General features: G+C 29.2%; 7 protein-coding genes across 7 annotated transcripts; 1 reads left to right on the forward strand and 6 right to left on the reverse strand.

Moving 5' to 3' along the window:
* Nucleotides 1-1,802: 1,802 nt before the first annotated feature.
* LOC123005621 lies at nucleotides 1,803-2,942 on the reverse strand. Its single transcript, XM_044399454.1, has 2 exons — nucleotides 2,124-2,942; nucleotides 1,803-2,072 (listed from the first exon to the last, which is right to left on the reverse strand). The coding sequence occupies exons 1-2, from the start codon at nucleotides 2,940-2,942 to the stop codon at nucleotides 1,803-1,805; spliced, it is 1,089 nt and encodes a 362-aa protein (XP_044255389.1).
* A 309-nt stretch (nucleotides 2,943-3,251) lies between these two features.
* LOC123005460 lies at nucleotides 3,252-4,104 on the reverse strand. The gene is made up of 2 exons (XM_044399228.1): nucleotides 3,966-4,104; nucleotides 3,252-3,913 (listed from the first exon to the last, which is right to left on the reverse strand). Exons 1-2 carry the CDS (start codon nucleotides 4,008-4,010, stop codon nucleotides 3,311-3,313), a joined length of 648 nt encoding a protein of 215 aa, XP_044255163.1. The 5' UTR covers nucleotides 4,011-4,104; the 3' UTR covers nucleotides 3,252-3,310.
* Nucleotides 4,105-5,376: 1,272 nt separating this feature from the next.
* Nucleotides 5,377-6,157, reverse strand: LOC123005542. The gene is made up of 2 exons (XM_044399336.1): nucleotides 6,048-6,157; nucleotides 5,377-5,998 (listed from the first exon to the last, which is right to left on the reverse strand). The coding sequence occupies exons 1-2, from the start codon at nucleotides 6,099-6,101 to the stop codon at nucleotides 5,393-5,395; spliced, it is 660 nt and encodes a 219-aa protein (XP_044255271.1). The 5' UTR covers nucleotides 6,102-6,157; the 3' UTR covers nucleotides 5,377-5,392.
* Nucleotides 6,158-6,588: 431 nt separating this feature from the next.
* On the reverse strand, nucleotides 6,589-7,422 carry LOC123005479. Its single transcript, XM_044399261.1, has 2 exons — nucleotides 7,292-7,422; nucleotides 6,589-7,234 (listed from the first exon to the last, which is right to left on the reverse strand). Exons 1-2 carry the CDS (start codon nucleotides 7,334-7,336, stop codon nucleotides 6,632-6,634), a joined length of 648 nt encoding a protein of 215 aa, XP_044255196.1. The 5' UTR covers nucleotides 7,337-7,422; the 3' UTR covers nucleotides 6,589-6,631.
* Nucleotides 7,423-9,587: 2,165 nt separating this feature from the next.
* On the reverse strand, nucleotides 9,588-10,439 carry LOC123004788. The gene is made up of 2 exons (XM_044398223.1): nucleotides 10,301-10,439; nucleotides 9,588-10,250 (listed from the first exon to the last, which is right to left on the reverse strand). The coding sequence occupies exons 1-2, from the start codon at nucleotides 10,346-10,348 to the stop codon at nucleotides 9,648-9,650; spliced, it is 651 nt and encodes a 216-aa protein (XP_044254158.1). The 5' UTR covers nucleotides 10,349-10,439; the 3' UTR covers nucleotides 9,588-9,647.
* Nucleotides 10,440-11,003: 564 nt separating this feature from the next.
* Nucleotides 11,004-15,891, reverse strand: LOC123004785 (delta(14)-sterol reductase LBR-like). Its single transcript, XM_044398220.1, has 4 exons — nucleotides 12,535-15,891; nucleotides 11,922-12,477; nucleotides 11,503-11,875; nucleotides 11,004-11,454 (listed from the first exon to the last, which is right to left on the reverse strand). The coding sequence occupies exons 2-4, from the start codon at nucleotides 12,456-12,458 to the stop codon at nucleotides 11,177-11,179; spliced, it is 1,188 nt and encodes a 395-aa protein (XP_044254155.1). The 5' UTR covers nucleotides 12,459-12,477; nucleotides 12,535-15,891; the 3' UTR covers nucleotides 11,004-11,176.
* On the forward strand, nucleotides 14,961-16,412 carry LOC123004784 (insulin-like growth factor-binding protein complex acid labile subunit). The gene has a single exon (XM_044398219.1). The coding sequence runs from the start codon at nucleotides 14,986-14,988 to the stop codon at nucleotides 16,210-16,212; it is 1,227 nt and encodes a 408-aa protein (XP_044254154.1). The 5' UTR covers nucleotides 14,961-14,985; the 3' UTR covers nucleotides 16,213-16,412.
* The last annotated feature ends 368 nt before the right edge of the window (nucleotides 16,413-16,780 follow it).

Here is a 16,780-nt window from a genome sequence, read left to right on the forward strand (position 1 = left end):
AAAAGAACCTACTAAAATAAAATTATGAAATAAAATATCTACCACATTTATTGCGTTTCAAATTGTATCATAATGATAAGAAACATGTAGACAGTCTTTAACATATCTAATATTGTAGATCGACGAATGTGGAAAAAGTTTGCAGCAGTAAATTTGGGCAGATTGTTTGAAATTATCTGCGAAAATGACTCAAATCTACACACGTCTTCAAAAGTTTTGTTTTGCAAGTGTAGCTTAAATGATAATGTTAAAATGTTTTCAGCTTCTTGTTGTACAAGATCACACAACATAATTAAAGCCATTGCTCCCACCTAAAATACATAATTATGATAAATATCAACAAAGGTGTAATAAAGTACCAAATTCCACGTGAGAAAACCAATGTTCAACATGATAATATCAAGTACTTCGAATCGATTACTATAAAATATTGTGTAATCCATATAGTTCAAAATGTGCAATGTGGTAAAGCATATGATCAAAAATATAATAAAACCAAATATATCGTTGTATATGTCCACAGTTTTTTTCAAAAAATGTACGGCCATTTTAATTTGGTGCAACATTTCTAAGGTTGACTTACAGACTTTTGTTTTTTTCTTTTTCATTAACAAATTCAATAAAAGAAGTTTTACTCCTTTATAACGTAAGAATAACATATTTGTTATGACACACAGAAAAAATATACAGAAGAATTTTAAATATAACTGTATAAACACAATGAAGTATTTTTTGATGTAATAGTCGAAACTAGTAACGTGATACCAAACTATTATTTCATAAATAGCCAAAACCAAATAAACAATATTTAGAAATAAAAATCCAAAGTAATAAGGAACTTGGTTTCCCCTTTTCGTATTGATTAGACTTTCGGTTGCTTCAAGATTTTTGATCAATTGACACCAATTTCTTTGCTTCCAGAGATTCAAAACAATTGAAGTGTAAAAATTTAAAGAGTATAAAGAAATATCTTCTAAAAAAGATATTATTATTTTTATGTGAATATACCGTAAGTTAGCATTTCTTGTATATAGTTGACACAATTACACCCACAGTTATTATTAAAAAAACGCCAAGTGTATACGTTTTTTGTAAGAGAACCATTTTTTCGTTTCTTGTCGACAATAGAGGAGTTACTCCAAGAAACTTTCCGATACTCAACAAAAGTTTTAACAGTTTCAAGCTCATTGTACTTATGTCACAAGTTTCCACAAATATATTTTTTAGAGGTTTGATAATGTGTAACTTTGTGATTGAGTAAATCAGATAATTTTACAATTATGTCATAATTTTTGTTCTATCTGATGTTTTGCTTGTCACATACAAGACTTTTATGTTAAAAAAATTCTACACATTCCAAATTTTAACTTTCAACAATAATTTTTTTAATTGAGAGTTATGAGAAATAAAAAACTTGTTTCTTACAATTGAAAAACCTGTTGCAAATGTATTCCCCTCACTTTTAAAAACAAAAATTCCAGACAATTAATTACGGACCATTTTATAAATGATTTATTAATTCGCGTATTGTAAAAAAAACAGCAAATGAAACAAAAGAATTTATAAATGCCGTTTTTTTTTGTAAAATAATGAAAAAATAAACAAACTTTTAATCTGTGAACGTTTTATTTAATAATAATATAAGAATTTAGGGATTTGTTACATTACATCAGTAGTTAAGTAATAAATTCACTATTAAAATGCAAAACAATGAAATGAATGGCACACTAAAACTTTTATGAAGCAATTGTAAATCGTAAACTCAAAGTATAAATAATAATTTTATTCAAATGAATAAAATTTTATTGTTTTCGAAACTGAATGAGAATAATAAGAAACGTAGAAACTGTGCCTAAAATGCTTAAAATCGTAGATCTTTCGATGTAGAAAAAATTTGCAGCAGTGAATTTTGGCAAATTTTTAATAAGGAAATTTGTAAATTCTTGCATTTTATAACATTGTAAATTCAAATTTCCAGCCAATCTCAGTCTTATATCGTAGGAAATTCTCACAATTTCTTCGGCTTCTTGTTCCACGAAACTACAGAGTAAAATTAGCACAAGTGCTCCCAACTAAAATTATTGTAAGAAAAAATAAAAAAAATTAACTACATACCTACTTACAAAAATCCATGTGACAATTGCTATAGAAAGAAGAACGACTTGTACCTGACTTGATTGGTCTTCTGTGTAATAAATTATGTGGTCGATGTAGTTAAGAATTTGTACGGTTGTCAAAGAGATGATTAAAAATAATGTCCAACCAAACATGGTATTATAAACATCAACAGTTTTCTTCAAGAAAAACATGTTTTTTTCAATTTTGCTTGTAAAATTTAAAACTGAGTTATTGTTTAAATGAGTATGAGATTTGCATTGTGTCATTATTATTGCTTTGAGTCCCTTATAACGAGCCAGTATCATATTTGTAACAACACACAATAAAAATATACAATAAAAATTTAAATACATTTGTAAGTACCTGATAAAATGCTGTTTCAAAAAAAGTATTCCAACAGATCGCGCCCAAAAAATATATTCGTAAGTGGCAAGAGAGAAATGAACGAGGTTTGCAATAATAAATTCCAGGTAGTAAGGAAATTTCCTCTTATTTAATTTGACAAAAATTAAGTTTTCAGTAGCTTTGAGACATTCTATTAGATCTTTCCATTGTTTACGTTTGCGTAAACCCAAAATATTTACAACGTACAGATTCAGACTGATCAAGAAAGTGTCTTCGACTAACCACACAACTTGCTTGATGAGAACAAAATCGGAGTAAAAATTCTGGATATATGAAGTAATTATTACACCAGTAATTATAAACGCAGACATTGCAAAAACGTAAAATTTATACACGCAAAGATTTTGCTTTTTTAGAGGTGGTATTATGGCTAAATATGTGCCGCCATTTAACAAAAGTGTTAGCAGTTTCGTACTCATTGTGTTAGTGTAACACTGCTGTTAAATATTATAAACAATTTTCTATAAAATTTTGAGCCTCGATAATTTAATTGATATATTTCGAAGCAAATTCATTATTTGTAACAGTTATAATATTTATTATCGTTGGATAATCTCTCGTGCCAAGCGTAAATAACACTACATGAAACATGCAATGTTATAAAAAGCCAACAAAATGTAACGAAAATATTGTTAATCTACTAAATTTAAGGTTTCTATGCCTCATAGTAAAACAAATTATTATTTTTTGTGTATATATTTAATCTAAATTTTAAAAATAATTCCATAAAAGCACTGCATTTAATTTTTATTTTATTTTATTTAACCAGAACAAACCAAATGCTCACTTAATAAGAACAACTAGGTACGTTGTCAAATGCATTTTCAGCACTACCAACAATTCTCCTGACACATGACTTAATCAAATGCACTTGAGCTTCTTTTTGTTGTCGACTAGTATTGACGTTTGCATCGATCACCTTCACTACTTCAGCAATTTTATCTTTAACGTGTTTGATAGCAGCATCAAGACAACCTCTACTTAAACCACACAGAATAATATGTTTTTCTTCCTCATAAATTGCATTCCAGACCTGTTCATTCAAAGCTAGTTTTTGTGTGGCTAAAACATTGATAATTTCTGCACGCTGATGGTCAATGCAACGTTGAAGATCGGCAATGTTTGATTCTTCCAGTTGGTGCAAAAGATGTTTTCTTGAACCACGACACTTGTGTGAAATACTGTGATCATGGTTTAACTTAGCTTTCAGGTTGTTAGATTTGTGATGAATTTCATGATATCCGTATTCGCTAGCTGCCTTGGCTGTTGAATCAACTTCTTCAGTGATTTTATTGTACTCCAAAGATGTAGCTTGGAGTTTGTCAGTGGTCAGTTTTCGTAGCCTCTTAAGCTCGGTTTCTGCATCTTCGACAGTTGCAGAAATACACAACTAAATTCATATGCTTAAACATAATTCTGTGGTATTATAATTTAAAAATTACCTGAACGGTGTATACAATCAAAAATACAAAAATTATATTTCTCATATTACTGAATTTATAAGCACAGTAAGTAGCACTTACAGTTTGATTCGAACAACGTTTTAACACCTTTTATACCTTTTATAGACTAACATTGTTTTTTGTTTTATTTATTAATTAATTTAATCAAAGTTTTAAACTGACTAAAATAAAAGGATTACGTGTAATTACTAATTAGTCAATAAATTATAAGTTAATCTTTTTGATTAGCACATATCGTTTACTCTTAATTATGATTAAAAATTTTTCAAAAATTTAAAAAAACACACTTAAAATTGTTATTAAAGTAACTTAATCCTACAAATAAAAAATTTCCAATTAATTAATGAGTTATTTGAAGCATTGATTAGAATTTAATTTATTTTTTTAATCAACTCATATCTAATGTAGCTTTAAAAAATAAAAATAAAATAATTAAAAAAACACAAGAAAAACTCATACGTGTATAAAAAAATAAAGCAAAAACGAAAATATTTTTAGCTGAAAAGAATCTTTAAATGAACACTTGTGAAATTTTGTAATTATCTAATATTCGATTTTTGGTAATTTTTTGTCAAATTATACAAATTCTAGATTTGGTTTCGTCATAAAAACTTTAAGTTGTTGTTACATACCTAAATGTTTAAATTATCTTTTGTAATTCGAATATGTGAGGTTAACTCTTTTTTAGAAGTTTGTTTTTTGTTTAATTATGTTTGAAATGTATTTCTTTATTTTGTATTTTTTTGGTTTGAACCTATTTCGTTTTTTTGCAAATTCTTTCTGGATTGTCTTTATCTGAACACCCAGTATCTTATGAATGGATGGTCTGATTCAATTTTGGTTAAAACTTTTAAAAAGCTTGTTAAAATAACTTTCATTTGATGTGCCACCAGTAGGGTAATGCTATTTAAATTTTTTAAGTTGGGGTGCGCGGTGGTTAAAAGGTTACTGGGGATGATTTAAAAATTTCGTCAAAAAATGTCCCATTCGGAAAAAAATTGACCTGTTTTGGCGATTTTGCAAAATCTTTATAGTTTCTGAGATATTCGTGTTCATTGAAACACCCTGTAATGTATCATTTATGAACTCTATAATCCGGAAGTTTTGGTAATCCGAACGGGGTCTGCCAACTTTCTGTTCGGATTATCCATACATTACTGTAATAACTAGGTATTTATCAAAACTGATTTTAGAGTATGTATTTTCATAATTAATTAACATAGGAAGTTCCACATACTGCAGAGACTCAAGAATCAGTAATAGAAAATTTTACTGAAAATACTTAATATTAATAAGACACATTACATTTTCTCAAGTTTATTTTTGTAGTCAAAAAATTGCTTAATATTCGAGGCTAACCCGTATTATAGAAACAAACATATAACCATATTATTTTTATTGACATTCTAATAAGTACAATTAGAAATAGTTTTCAGAGACAAGTCTGTATTCAATATACTTTGAAAAGCACAGGTGGTTATGATATCTAACTGCATTTCCACTTCATATAAACTAACATCAATTTCATCTTGAACAATCTCATCTAAAGAATCAATTTTATCTTTAATATTCGCAACCACACCATCCAGACACAAATAATTGGACCGACCACACACTACCATGTTCTTTTCTTCTTCATAAACCCCTTTTAAAACTTTTTGGCTAAGTGTTGACTTCATTTCAAACAATAATTGCAAACTGTTAGTCGCGTGATTTTCTACACACTTTACCAGTTCTTCGGTGTGTGTTTGTTTTATATGGTTAATGGCATTTTCACGTGATCCTTTACAATGGTGATTTGTTATTTTATCAACTCTTGTCTTAGCTAAAAATTTTTTTGCTTTTTGATTTATTTGTTTATGGCCTAGTTCTTCAGTCCAAAGGGCAGTAGAGCTAATTTCGACTGACATTCTTGAATGTTTTAAAGAGGCTTGGTGAAGGTGATCTTCTGCTGTTTCTCTAAGTTTGGTTAGTACCGTTTTCACTTCTTGTATTGTTGCACAATAACTAAGCTAACGAAAAAAGTTAGAGTAATATTGAAATTATTTTAAATAAAATTACCTGAAGAAATACTGCTAAAAACAAAAATATCAAGTCAAAGAAGCGTAAATTCATTTCTTTTGATCAATAACTTTAGTGTATACAAACATCGCGAAATCCCGTTGTTTTAAATAGTTATAATCAGTAGCCTAATACCAAAATAAATCATTAATTTAGATAATACTATCAGTGCATTGTTAGAGGATCACTAATAATTATAATCTAATAATGTAATAATAATCTATTTAGTTATCTATTAGTTAAATATTAGAAAACAAAATTTATAACTGAGCCACTCCCAAATTTTTTTTGTAAAAAATCTTGGAACAAAAAATTGTTTATTTCACCACTGTTAGTAAAAAAAAAATTAGTTCTAGTGTTAAGTAATTTTTTGATGGGTCATATTTAATATACGACTAGATGCCCAATCCAATTTACTTTGAAAACTGATCTTAGATTTTTAAAAATTGTATATTTTAAACTTAAAATGCTGCTATTTTTTGACAAAAAAAATGTAAAAAATTACTTCGGAAATAAGAACAGGAATAGTAACACCAGATAGTTCATAAATGTTCTCTTTATTGTGACAAACAATTCAGAAATAATTAGTAGTTACAAGTAGGGATTGTACTAAACACATGTTCAGCATGTGCAATACTGTTACTTGCACATGCTTTAATAACCTGAACCTGAACTTCTTTGTTATGTTCACTGATATCAAGTTCAGCATCAATCACTTTCGAAACTTCTTCAATCTTATCTTTAATATCTGCAACGGCAGCTTCAAGACACTTGCTGGATTGACCACAAACAATAATTTGCCTTTCTGCTTCATAAATCGCATCCCAAACATACTGTTGTAACGCTCGTCTTTGTCTTGAGAGAACATTAACACTTTGACTTCCCTGTTGATCGACGCAACGAATTAAATCATCAATATTTGAATTTTTCGTGTGTTCGTAAATGTGTTTTCGTGAGCCTCGACATCTGTATATTAGGGCTTTGTCAGCTTGAAGTTTCGCACTGTATTTATCTGTCTTCTTTTGAATTTCCATTTTCCCGTATTCTTTAGCGGCGAGAGCTGTAGCATCAATATCATTTGACATTCTTGTCTGGTTTAAAAACGCAGTTTCTAATTTATTTGATGTTTTTTCTCGAAGGAATTTTAATTGCGTTTCAGCATCTTCTACTGTAGCAGAAGTGCAGAACTGGAAAAGTTGGGAAAATAAAATTCAAATCTTTGAATAAACAAGATTAATATTTACCTGAATTCCAGTTGCAAGACAAAATAGCAAAGAAATATACCTCATGTTGATAGTTCTAAAGTAATAACTTTTCAATATTGATTTAAAAATTTGTTTTGTTACCAGCTTTTATAGTAACATTTCACCTTTCGTAAATCTATTAATTAAATAGGTTTTGTAATTTGATTTGATATAATTTACGAGAACTTAATGATTTATTTGTATAAATTAATTAGTTCATAATAATTTAATCCCATTAAAAAATAATTAGCTGATTAATTAATTCGCTATCGGATATTCTTGTTGTAAATCAGTAAGGATCATAAGCTTATGTTGTAATTAATCACAGAACAATACATATTTCTATACGAGTAAAACAAATTATTTAGTTTTAAATCGTACCATAGTACATATTAATATTATGAACAAGACACTAACAGAAATTATACTTTTCTCATATCTTTTGTTTCTATATTATTCAGACTAGACAACTTAACTTCAAAATCACAGGATAAATTTTATTGAAAGCACGGTATAAATCGTAACACTCATGAGTTTTATAAGACTATAAGTTTCTAATAAAAATTGGTGCGTCAATACGTTATACATTATATTTTGCATTCAAATTTTCGAACTACATTTTACAACATCGATTCAAACGATACTACCACTTTTTTGTATACGCACCCGAAAACAACTGTTTTAGGGACCCATTTAAGTCCCTAAAATGAGTTTTTTGCGGACTCACTAAAATAGTAGGTACGTAAAATAGTTAGTCTCCAAAAAGAGTTTTTTTGAACTAAAAAATAAAATTGGTTACTATGATAGCAAATTTTTTTTTAATTAATAAGAGGTGTAAATTCGTGTTTTAAAAGCTTTAACAAAAAACTGTTTTGTAACACGTAAAGCGTTTTTACGGACTCATCTGCTATTCCAGACTCGATTTCACCTCATCCGGAAACAGCAACGATTCGTCCGCAAAAATTGTTTTATGTACTTGAAACAAAAATAACATTTTTTTATAAAATTTGAAATGAGTTTCAAAGTAGAAAAACGTTACAAAAAACTGTTCAAGTTAAGTTGTCGTGGCATTTCTAGATATTATTCTTCATATAGAAATATTATTTTTGAAAAATTATCAAAATTTGCCAACCTTATATACTTATGTCAAAGTTTACATTTTGCATTTAAACCTCAAACATCTAATGAAAAATAAAATCACCAGAATTTTATTATCTCTTTTTTGGAATTTTAGTGTTAATTCTAAAAAAATATTTTAAAACACAAAAAATTAAAGATTACACAAAATGGAAGATATTTGTGTTTGTTGTGTTTCAATTTCGCCAGAAATATAAAAATTATACAGGGTGTTTACAGTCTTGGAGTTGAAAATTGACCTAGTAATTGAAGAGTACAGAAATACTGTAACCGAGAAAAAAACGCACACAATTGTGATTATCAAAAATGTTATTTAACTCCAAAATATTGGTACACGGTTTGCGGGTCACTGGAATTATTTCCTTGTTCAGATAAAATTGTATTGTTGCAACAGATTAAAAAATCGTATCCATGACAATGAAAGAGAAAAGTCACTTCATACTTTTGACACTGTCATCATTTGATTTGCTTTTACTTTAATTTTTATCAAAATTCGAAGATCTTCTGTTTAATCTCTTTCAGCGACTGGTTTCCAATAGGTTTGACTCGTTTTTCTTAATTTTTCTCCAAATTTATGACCATGTATAGCAAAACATTAAAATAATAAATTGGTTGTCGTGATTATAATTTACGGTGTAACACAAGGTAACTAACGGCCATTGTCGCAGCCGAAGCAGCAGTTCTCAAACAAATAGTGTAAAATGAATAATTTCCTTTAATATCGTGAATTTTTGTTTTATATAGCGTATTATTTTTCTTCTACCGTGAATATCATCTCATTTAAATTTCAACCTCAAGACCGTAAACACCCTGTATAAATATATGATATATGATATAATATAAAAAAATTACAACTCCTTGTATTTAAGCTATTTTTAACTAGTTTTAAAGCAAACGCCCTTCTCTTTTTCTAAGAGTTGAGCATAACACTAAAAAAAACACAGAAAAAAACATAAATATTGTACTACATACGCACACATAAACCGTTTCTACTTTATTTCATTCTATCAAATGTCATAATTAAAAGTATGATTTCTGAACAAACTGTGGGTATGTAAATACTGATTAGTTTCTTATTTTAAATTACTACTTTGTTTTAAGTAAGTATGTTGAAGTATTTAGACTTAATTAAATATGGGACACAATATAAATTACAATGTTTCTTGTTATTTTACTTTATTGTGACAGAAATACATAATACATAGTCGGATAATTAAAATTAATACATGCAAGTGGGTATAGTGCTAAGTTCATGCTCAACATTTGCAATACTCTTACTGGCACAAGATTTGATTATTTGCACTTGGACCTCCTTGTTGTGCTTACTAATTTCAACTTCCGCATCGATCACTTTCTTCACCTCATCGATTTTGTCTTCAAGATCAGCAACAGCGGCAGCAAGACATTTGCGATTTTGACCACAAACGATAATATGTTTCTCTTCTTCAAAAATAGCGTCCCAAACGTACTCGGTCAATGACAGTCGTTGAGTAGCCAAAACATTCACACTTTGACTTCCAGCGTGGTCAATACAGCGAATTAATTCGTCGATGTTTGATTGCTTCAAATGGTCAAAAATGTGGTCTCGGGAACCACGACATCTTTGTGTCAAAGCCTTGTCTGCTTTTAGTTTTGCAACGTATTTGTCAGTTTTCTTCTGAATTTCGATTTTTCCATGCTCTTTGGCAGCAAGTGCAGTGGCGTCGATTTCGTTAGACATACGGGTGTGGTCCAAGAAGGCAGACTGCAGTTTGTGAGATGTCAATTCTCGTAAACGTTGAAGTTTGGTTTCAGCATCAGTCACGGTTGTAGATCTGCAAACCTTAAGAAGAATTTTTGTGTTTGGTTTTACCTGAAATAATGAGTTCAAACCTGAAGTGCCACTAACGCAAAGCATACAATATGGAAAAAGAATTTCATCTTGGTTTATCTCTTCTCAAAGGGTACAGCAGCTACTGACTATATTTGTTTTCTCAAGGCAATTTATATTAGCTAAGAAAATCATTTAATTAATTAAGATTTGAGATTTATCTAGAGTTTTAATTAACAAAATTAAGCCAAAGATTAACACAATCCTATCAGTAATAATTGTTATTATTATTTCAAATTTAATTTTTGATATTATTTGTAGATATTACACGTAAATTTATGGCCATATTTCAATTAATTAAATTGGCAGTGAATAATTTTACATTGAAAGATTAGTTGTTTTGATTCTGATTAGTTGAATATACCAATTGTTATTGTGTTGACGCATATTCTTAAAAAAAAAACCTTTAAAAAAACTAAAAAAATATTATTATTATTTAAAAACCTTATTGATGTAGGGTGCACAAAGCTGAAAAAATAAGGGAAATGTAATTTTTCAATAGTAAACCACTCTATCGTCTAGATATAAATATAACATTCAAAAAAATTTTTTTTTTCTTAAGTTGAAAAATAAAGTTATGATGGAGGAATGGACAGTATTTTTCTCTTGCAAATGGCCTAGAAATGATTATTTTTAAAAATTAACAAACCGATTTTTGAAGACCAGAGAAGTGGGACTAAGAGGTATAAATGTTGAACGAAATAATTCTGTTGATTTTTTTATTGCTCTCTGTTTCTGGATAGATTACATAAAAATGCCCTTTCTGACTAATAAATGTATAAAAAACAACAACAAATCCTAAATTTGTAAATAATAAAAAAGGAAACAGTAACAATGATTGCAATACAATAATAGCTTATTTTATAAAACAATGTTCATTAATAAATTCGAGGAATGAAAATATATTTAACTTTTTCTGTATATTTTTCCCACGCGTAACCATACTTTTCTTTGCAAAGTTTATTATCTCTGATAGAACGATGAATCAAGAAAGGTATTTCCATTAAAGGCATTATAGCAGGCGCAGTTATTGTTAATCCGGTAAAAGAAATATACATCATAATATCTCCAAGATAATTAGGATGTCGAACGAATCCCCAGAGTCCGGAACACAGCAATTTTCCATTTTTTATTTCTGTCGGAATAAATTTCACACCTACAAAGTTTCTTCGGATATTGGGTAAAGTTAAGATATCTCTCTTACCCGGTTTCAGGACATTTACTTTAAAATTGTATTTTTGGTTATTTGCGATTCTGTATAGTAGAAAACCCACGATAAATAAAAATACTATGATTGGTATTTTCCAAGTCGCAAGCTCAGTTTTGGTCAGAAGAAAATGATAAGGAACAGTGGTTATCAAAAACGGATATATGAAATAGCCAACTGAACAAATGTATCCAAAACCTTCTTTTTGTGTTTCTAAAGAATATTCAAATGTGTATTCTGTAACTACGCCATCTAAGCAAAATATTATATGCATTATTTCGATAATAATAAAGCTTTTATTTACGACATATGATTGTAATGTCCAATTTCTTACAAATTCTCGATACAAAAAGGCACAATCCAACAAAACCTGTGACAAATAAAGTGATTAAATTTTATTAAAAAACGAAACTTACCGCAGATACTACACAAACTCTATTAACATACATCTTCAAATCAAGATAGCCGAAAAGTCGTGGTCTTACTTCTCTTCCCATAAGATAACAATAAATAGTGTCTTTTCCAATTGTTTTGGGATTTATTTCATTGAGAGGTAAGCTCAAACTGCGAACGTAACACCACAATGCAAGTAGATTTCCTAGTACTAAACTAGCTACAGCCATATGAACCAAGTGTTGAAGAAGATAATCGACAGAATTGAAACCAGAAATTTCTAACACAAAAAATACTAGCAGAGATATTATTAATGAAAAAGTTCCAGACGTTTTGTTATAATTTTCATTGAAAAATAAGGCCATCACAATTAAATAGGCTGAATAATAAAAGAACGCTAAACAATCAACAAAAATTAAAAAAAAGTTCTCTCGGGTTATAGATTTTTCTTCAAAATAAATAACACATAACGATAACGAATATAAAAGAAACCCCAAAATACTAAGTAATAATAATAGAGACTCCTTTCCGATAATTGTACTTTTTTCTAAAACCGTCATTCTCTGACACCTTATACACCTAATAAATTATAATAGATATGATATCAATGTCAAAAGGAAAGTAATTACTACATACCCTTACTTCTGGACAGATAAAATATTGCTGCTTGTAACTCTACTAAAATAAATATACTAACAAAAATAGTTTTTGAAATAATTGTTAATGTTGTTATGTTAATTAACATACCAGACCAGATTCTCCAGAACAAGATTTCATTTATGAAGAATGTTTGAAAAACACTTCGCAGACAGCACGTTTCTAACCTGCGTGATATACAAATAGACGGATTTCCTAAAACTGGAGTAAAGTCTTTTTGACTAATAGAAATTTGTTAAAAATAAAAATACGATTACAATGTTTAACTAATTAAAACGAAATATTTTAATATCCACGTTACGAGTATCTATGAAATGTAATGTTAGTTGCTTCAAAAATTTTTGAGGCTCATTATTACTCGTGGGACACCCTGTAAATATCAGCAATTCGATGATATCTCAATTTTCAGTGCAAATCCGTATTTTATTCATCTTAACATTTTTTACAATAACAAACAATTTGTTTCTCATAGCTAAAGGCAAATTTCATTTTTTCCAATACCTTATACTGATTAATACTGTGTGCTTGCATGTTGTTGAAAGTTGTTTTGGCCCATTATCAAATTCATCTAAAGGTGAGATTTTTATTACGTGTCCTTAACTGCTTCGTGCTTTTTGAAGGTTGCAGAAATAAGTAATATCGCTCCAAAAGTAATGTTTTTTCGATCTTTAATATTAAATTACAGTAACGAGGTGAGTCCTCCTATTATGAAAATTAAAAATGTTGTTTATTTTATGTTGGATCATAGAACTTTTTTTACTAATATGAAGTATTAGACTTGATGTACAATATTTGGAATGTTTACAGTCACTCCATCAGCACTGTTAAGCGTAAGACTAAAAGAGTATTCAGGGTTATTAGCGAACAGTTATAAGCAAATAGTTTTTATTTTTCAAATAATAAAAAAGTTTCTAAATATATATAAAATCAAAATCACATAGTTTCATTGTAAATTTGTTTTTTGTTAGTACGAAGATTATTACTTATTACTAATTTATTACTAATGACACTGTATAAGCTTGTTGAAACGAAAAACTTTTGATTTCAGATATGTGCATGGATTGGATCTTATTTGATAATCATGATATTATTGATCAATTTTTATTTGATTCCCCGTAAAGTAAACTCTATCTGAAGCGACACGCATATGCCAACGTCAATCATAAAAACACTTCTTATAAACAGCGGAAGATATGGCTTTCAGTTCTTTTTGCAATTTTTTTTATGTCTTTTATGGAGTCAAAACGTCTTCCTCGCAAGGCAATTTAAGTTTAAGAAATGGCAAAAGGTCATATAGGGCCATGTTAGCCAAATACGGTGCTTGATTGATGACATTTATTGAATTTTTAGCCAAAAATTTGTGCTGTGTGTGCAGACGCACTGTCTTGGTGCAAAATCCCAGAGTTGTCTTTGCACAAATCTGGCCTTTTCCAGAGAATATTTTTTACAAACATTTCACAACGGCAAAATAATTTTACTTTTAAACCTAAGTGATGATTTACAGTCACCATTTCTTTGATTTTCTTGACATTTTCCACCGTCTTTGCTGTTGACGATCGTCCAGAACGATGAAAGTCGGTAACCTCTTTTCGGCCCAATTGAAATATTTTGTACCACTCATATGCTTGTGTTTTTGACGTAAATGAGTCTCCAAAGGGTTTTTGCAAAATTTTCACTACACGAATTTTCGTTGGCAACACAAAATTTCAAGCAAATTCTCTGATCGGTAGTGGAATTCATGACAAAAATCGCAAGTCTGACTTAACCACAGGTTAGTAAAAACAATTTTAAACAAACCACTTGACTTATAGTGGTAAAATTTGGCATGGTAAGAGGAGTATGGTTGTACCAATATACCAGATAAGAATAATTTGGATATCTTCTACGTAAACTCTTTAAATCGAAAATTCTCGATACTTTTTTTACAGAGTAGTATGTTCAGATCTTCGAAACTTGTGTTTATGATAATAATTTAGAAATGTGGAGTGTATGAACACCAAAATATTCGTGCAGTTTTATTTATTGTTATTTAAATTGCAAAATGTCACTGCAGTGTATTGATGTGATTATACTAAAGACTCAACTTTTTATAAACAGAGATATAAAGCATGACAAATTGTTTTTTGTTTTGACTGTACTACTGTAGTAAGAAATTCACATAATATTTCTACACACTTTAAAGTAATAAAACTAAACTAATAGTTAAATTGCTTGTGTGTGAGTTTATGCATAATTTGGTAATCGAAAATCGAAATAAATTCTCATACTAAATAATCTATTTAGTGCTAATAACATAATATTGAATGGATGTTGACTATAATTAGTTGAAGCCTGATGCAGGGTCAAACATGTGGAAAAACCAGTCTTACAATTTTTTGCAAGCAGCAAACCGGGCACAAATTAGTTTGCGTTTGTTTTCATCGAATCAACATGCATGTCCTCAATATGATTACCTTTTTTTCAATCGGGCTGTTTTATACTGAGACCGATTCGACGTGTCGACACTCTTATATGACGTTCTGTGATAATTTGAGCGACCTTGAGAATTACAACGTTGAAAACTGGACTGAACTTGTGGTAGGAACAGAATCATATGATGACTCTCAACTTAGAACAATCGATTTTGATTCACTTTCATTGGACAGGCTGGAAAAGTTAGTTACTTTCATTATTATCGGTCAAATTCGAGATATCAAGACGTATACTTTTACCCTAGATCCGTATTTCAACAGGATGAATTATTTGCAGTTGTATGAAAATGATATTAAGCGAATAAGATTTACCACTTTTGACACAATGAAATTGACAAAGTTAAGTTTAGTGAACAACAACATTGAATATATTCATAAAGGAGCATTTTACAACTGTGAAATAAAAACTATAGATTTATCACACAATAAATTGGAGTTAATTGAAAAAGACGTGTTTTCGGAGGAGTTCTTTTACAATTCTACTATAGAAATGGTTATTAGATATAATAAAATTGAAGCAATTCAATCCGATAGTTTTCCTAGCAGCTTAGAAATACTTAATTTAGATTACAACAATATAAAAGTGTTAAATGCTGATGTTTTCGACAATCTGGATAATCTACAAGAACTAACACTCAGCCACAACCAATTAACATCATTAGGATTCATCAAAAATCTCGAAGAGCTCAAATATATTGATGTTTCCCATAATAAGATTGTGGTTTTCACTAGTCAACATTTCAACAACCTTAGTCAACTACAAGTTCTAGATCTGAGTCACAATCAACTTGCATATCCTCAAATATTCCAGAAGTTTAATATTCCCGAAAGGCATCCACCTCTGCAAATATCACTCGCTTTTAACAAATTGACACATTTAGTAATAGAAGAAAACAACTTTCGTCACCATGTAGTGTTTTTATATGGAAATCCCTGGAACTGTAAGTGTTGGCAAATGATGGAAAAATTTATGCTTGACAATAAAGTGAAAAGAAATGTGTGTGATTTAAAATTTTTCGGTAATGGTGAGGTTCCGTACTGTATTCAGTACGACCAAATTGACTGTAGAAACGGTGACTACGTCAAAAATTCGAACATTTCACAACAAGATGTACAACATTTTATGAGCGTTGTTAAAAGCAGCTTAGATAAAATAAAGTGTAGGTTAACACCTAGAATATTGTAGATTTTGCAATACATAAACAAAAACTTCACATTTGTTATCTCTAGGTTTAGTTCATAAAACTTATTAATTATCGCATGGAATCTTTTCTTAATAGCAGGAACTACGTTTTTATTTATACCAACATATGTACAAATATAATGCTTTCTGCTTATTAAGTGTGTTATTTCAATTTTTAAATTAGCAATAAAAAATGGTGGATGCACCGGGTTAATACCCAGAACTCAAAAAAAATTAATAAAAAATTTATAAGTAACAAACAAATTAAAAGAGCATATTAAGATTATGCATTTGTGTTTCTTTTCATAAATTTAATACAATCATCTAAAATACACAATTTTCTTAAAAAAAAACAAAAAAAACAAAAAACGCAGCCCTATAATGTATTTTATACTCCAATATACAAATATACATACAGAATGCGTCAGAACTCGCGCCCCAGAGAAAAATGCCATATAAGGTAAGATATCAGGAACATGGAAAAAATGTTAAAAAAATTCTATCTAAAAAAATTTCGAAGTTATGAGAGTTTAAATTTTGCACTTTGACAATATTTATTTCTGTTGGAAAA

This window comes from Tribolium madens, unplaced genomic scaffold, assembly GCF_015345945.1.
Source record: "Tribolium madens isolate multiple individuals breed KSU strain unplaced genomic scaffold, Tmad_KSU_1.1 Scaffold_20;HRSCAF=117;Tcas5.2_LG4, whole genome shotgun sequence".
Taxonomy (NCBI): domain Eukaryota; kingdom Metazoa; phylum Arthropoda; class Insecta; order Coleoptera; family Tenebrionidae; genus Tribolium; species Tribolium madens.

Bases quoted from the DNA above. Each gene is read 5' to 3' on its own strand.
- LOC123005621 (XM_044399454.1), bottom strand. From the start codon at position 2,942: ATGAGTACGAAACTGCTAACACTTTTGTTAAATGGCGGCACATATTTA. The intron at 2,073-2,123 runs GTAAGTAGGTAT...CAATAATTTTAG, and splicing joins CAATTGTCACATGGATTTTT to TTGGGAGCACTTGTGCTAAT.
- LOC123005460 (XM_044399228.1), bottom strand. From the start codon at position 4,010: ATGAGAAATATAATTTTTGTATTTTTGATTGTATACACCGTTCAG. The intron at 3,914-3,965 runs GTAATTTTTAAA...ATATGAATTTAG, and splicing joins TGATTGTATACACCGTTCAG to TTGTGTATTTCTGCAACTGT.
- LOC123005542 (XM_044399336.1), bottom strand. From the start codon at position 6,101: ATGAATTTACGCTTCTTTGACTTGATATTTTTGTTTTTAGCAGTATTT. The intron at 5,999-6,047 runs GTAATTTTATTT...TTTTTTCGTTAG, and splicing joins TTTTAGCAGTATTTCTTCAG to CTTAGTTATTGTGCAACAAT.
- LOC123005479 (XM_044399261.1), bottom strand. From the start codon at position 7,336: ATGAGGTATATTTCTTTGCTATTTTGTCTTGCAACTGGAATTCAG. The intron at 7,235-7,291 runs GTAAATATTAAT...CAACTTTTCCAG, and splicing joins GTCTTGCAACTGGAATTCAG to TTCTGCACTTCTGCTACAGT.
- LOC123004788 (XM_044398223.1), bottom strand. From the start codon at position 10,348: ATGAAATTCTTTTTCCATATTGTATGCTTTGCGTTAGTGGCACTTCAG. The intron at 10,251-10,300 runs GTTTGAACTCAT...ATTCTTCTTAAG, and splicing joins TTGCGTTAGTGGCACTTCAG to GTTTGCAGATCTACAACCGT.
- LOC123004785 (XM_044398220.1), bottom strand. From the start codon at position 12,458: ATGACGGTTTTAGAAAAAAGTACAATTATCGGAAAGGAGTCTCTATTA. The intron at 11,876-11,921 runs GTAAGTTTCGTT...TATTTGTCACAG, and splicing joins GAGTTTGTGTAGTATCTGCG to GTTTTGTTGGATTGTGCCTT. The intron at 11,455-11,502 runs GTAAGAGAGATA...GAAACTTTGTAG, and splicing joins AGTAAATGTCCTGAAACCGG to GTGTGAAATTTATTCCGACA.
- LOC123004784 (XM_044398219.1), top strand. From the start codon at position 14,986: ATGCATGTCCTCAATATGATTACCTTTTTTTCAATCGGGCTGTTTTAT.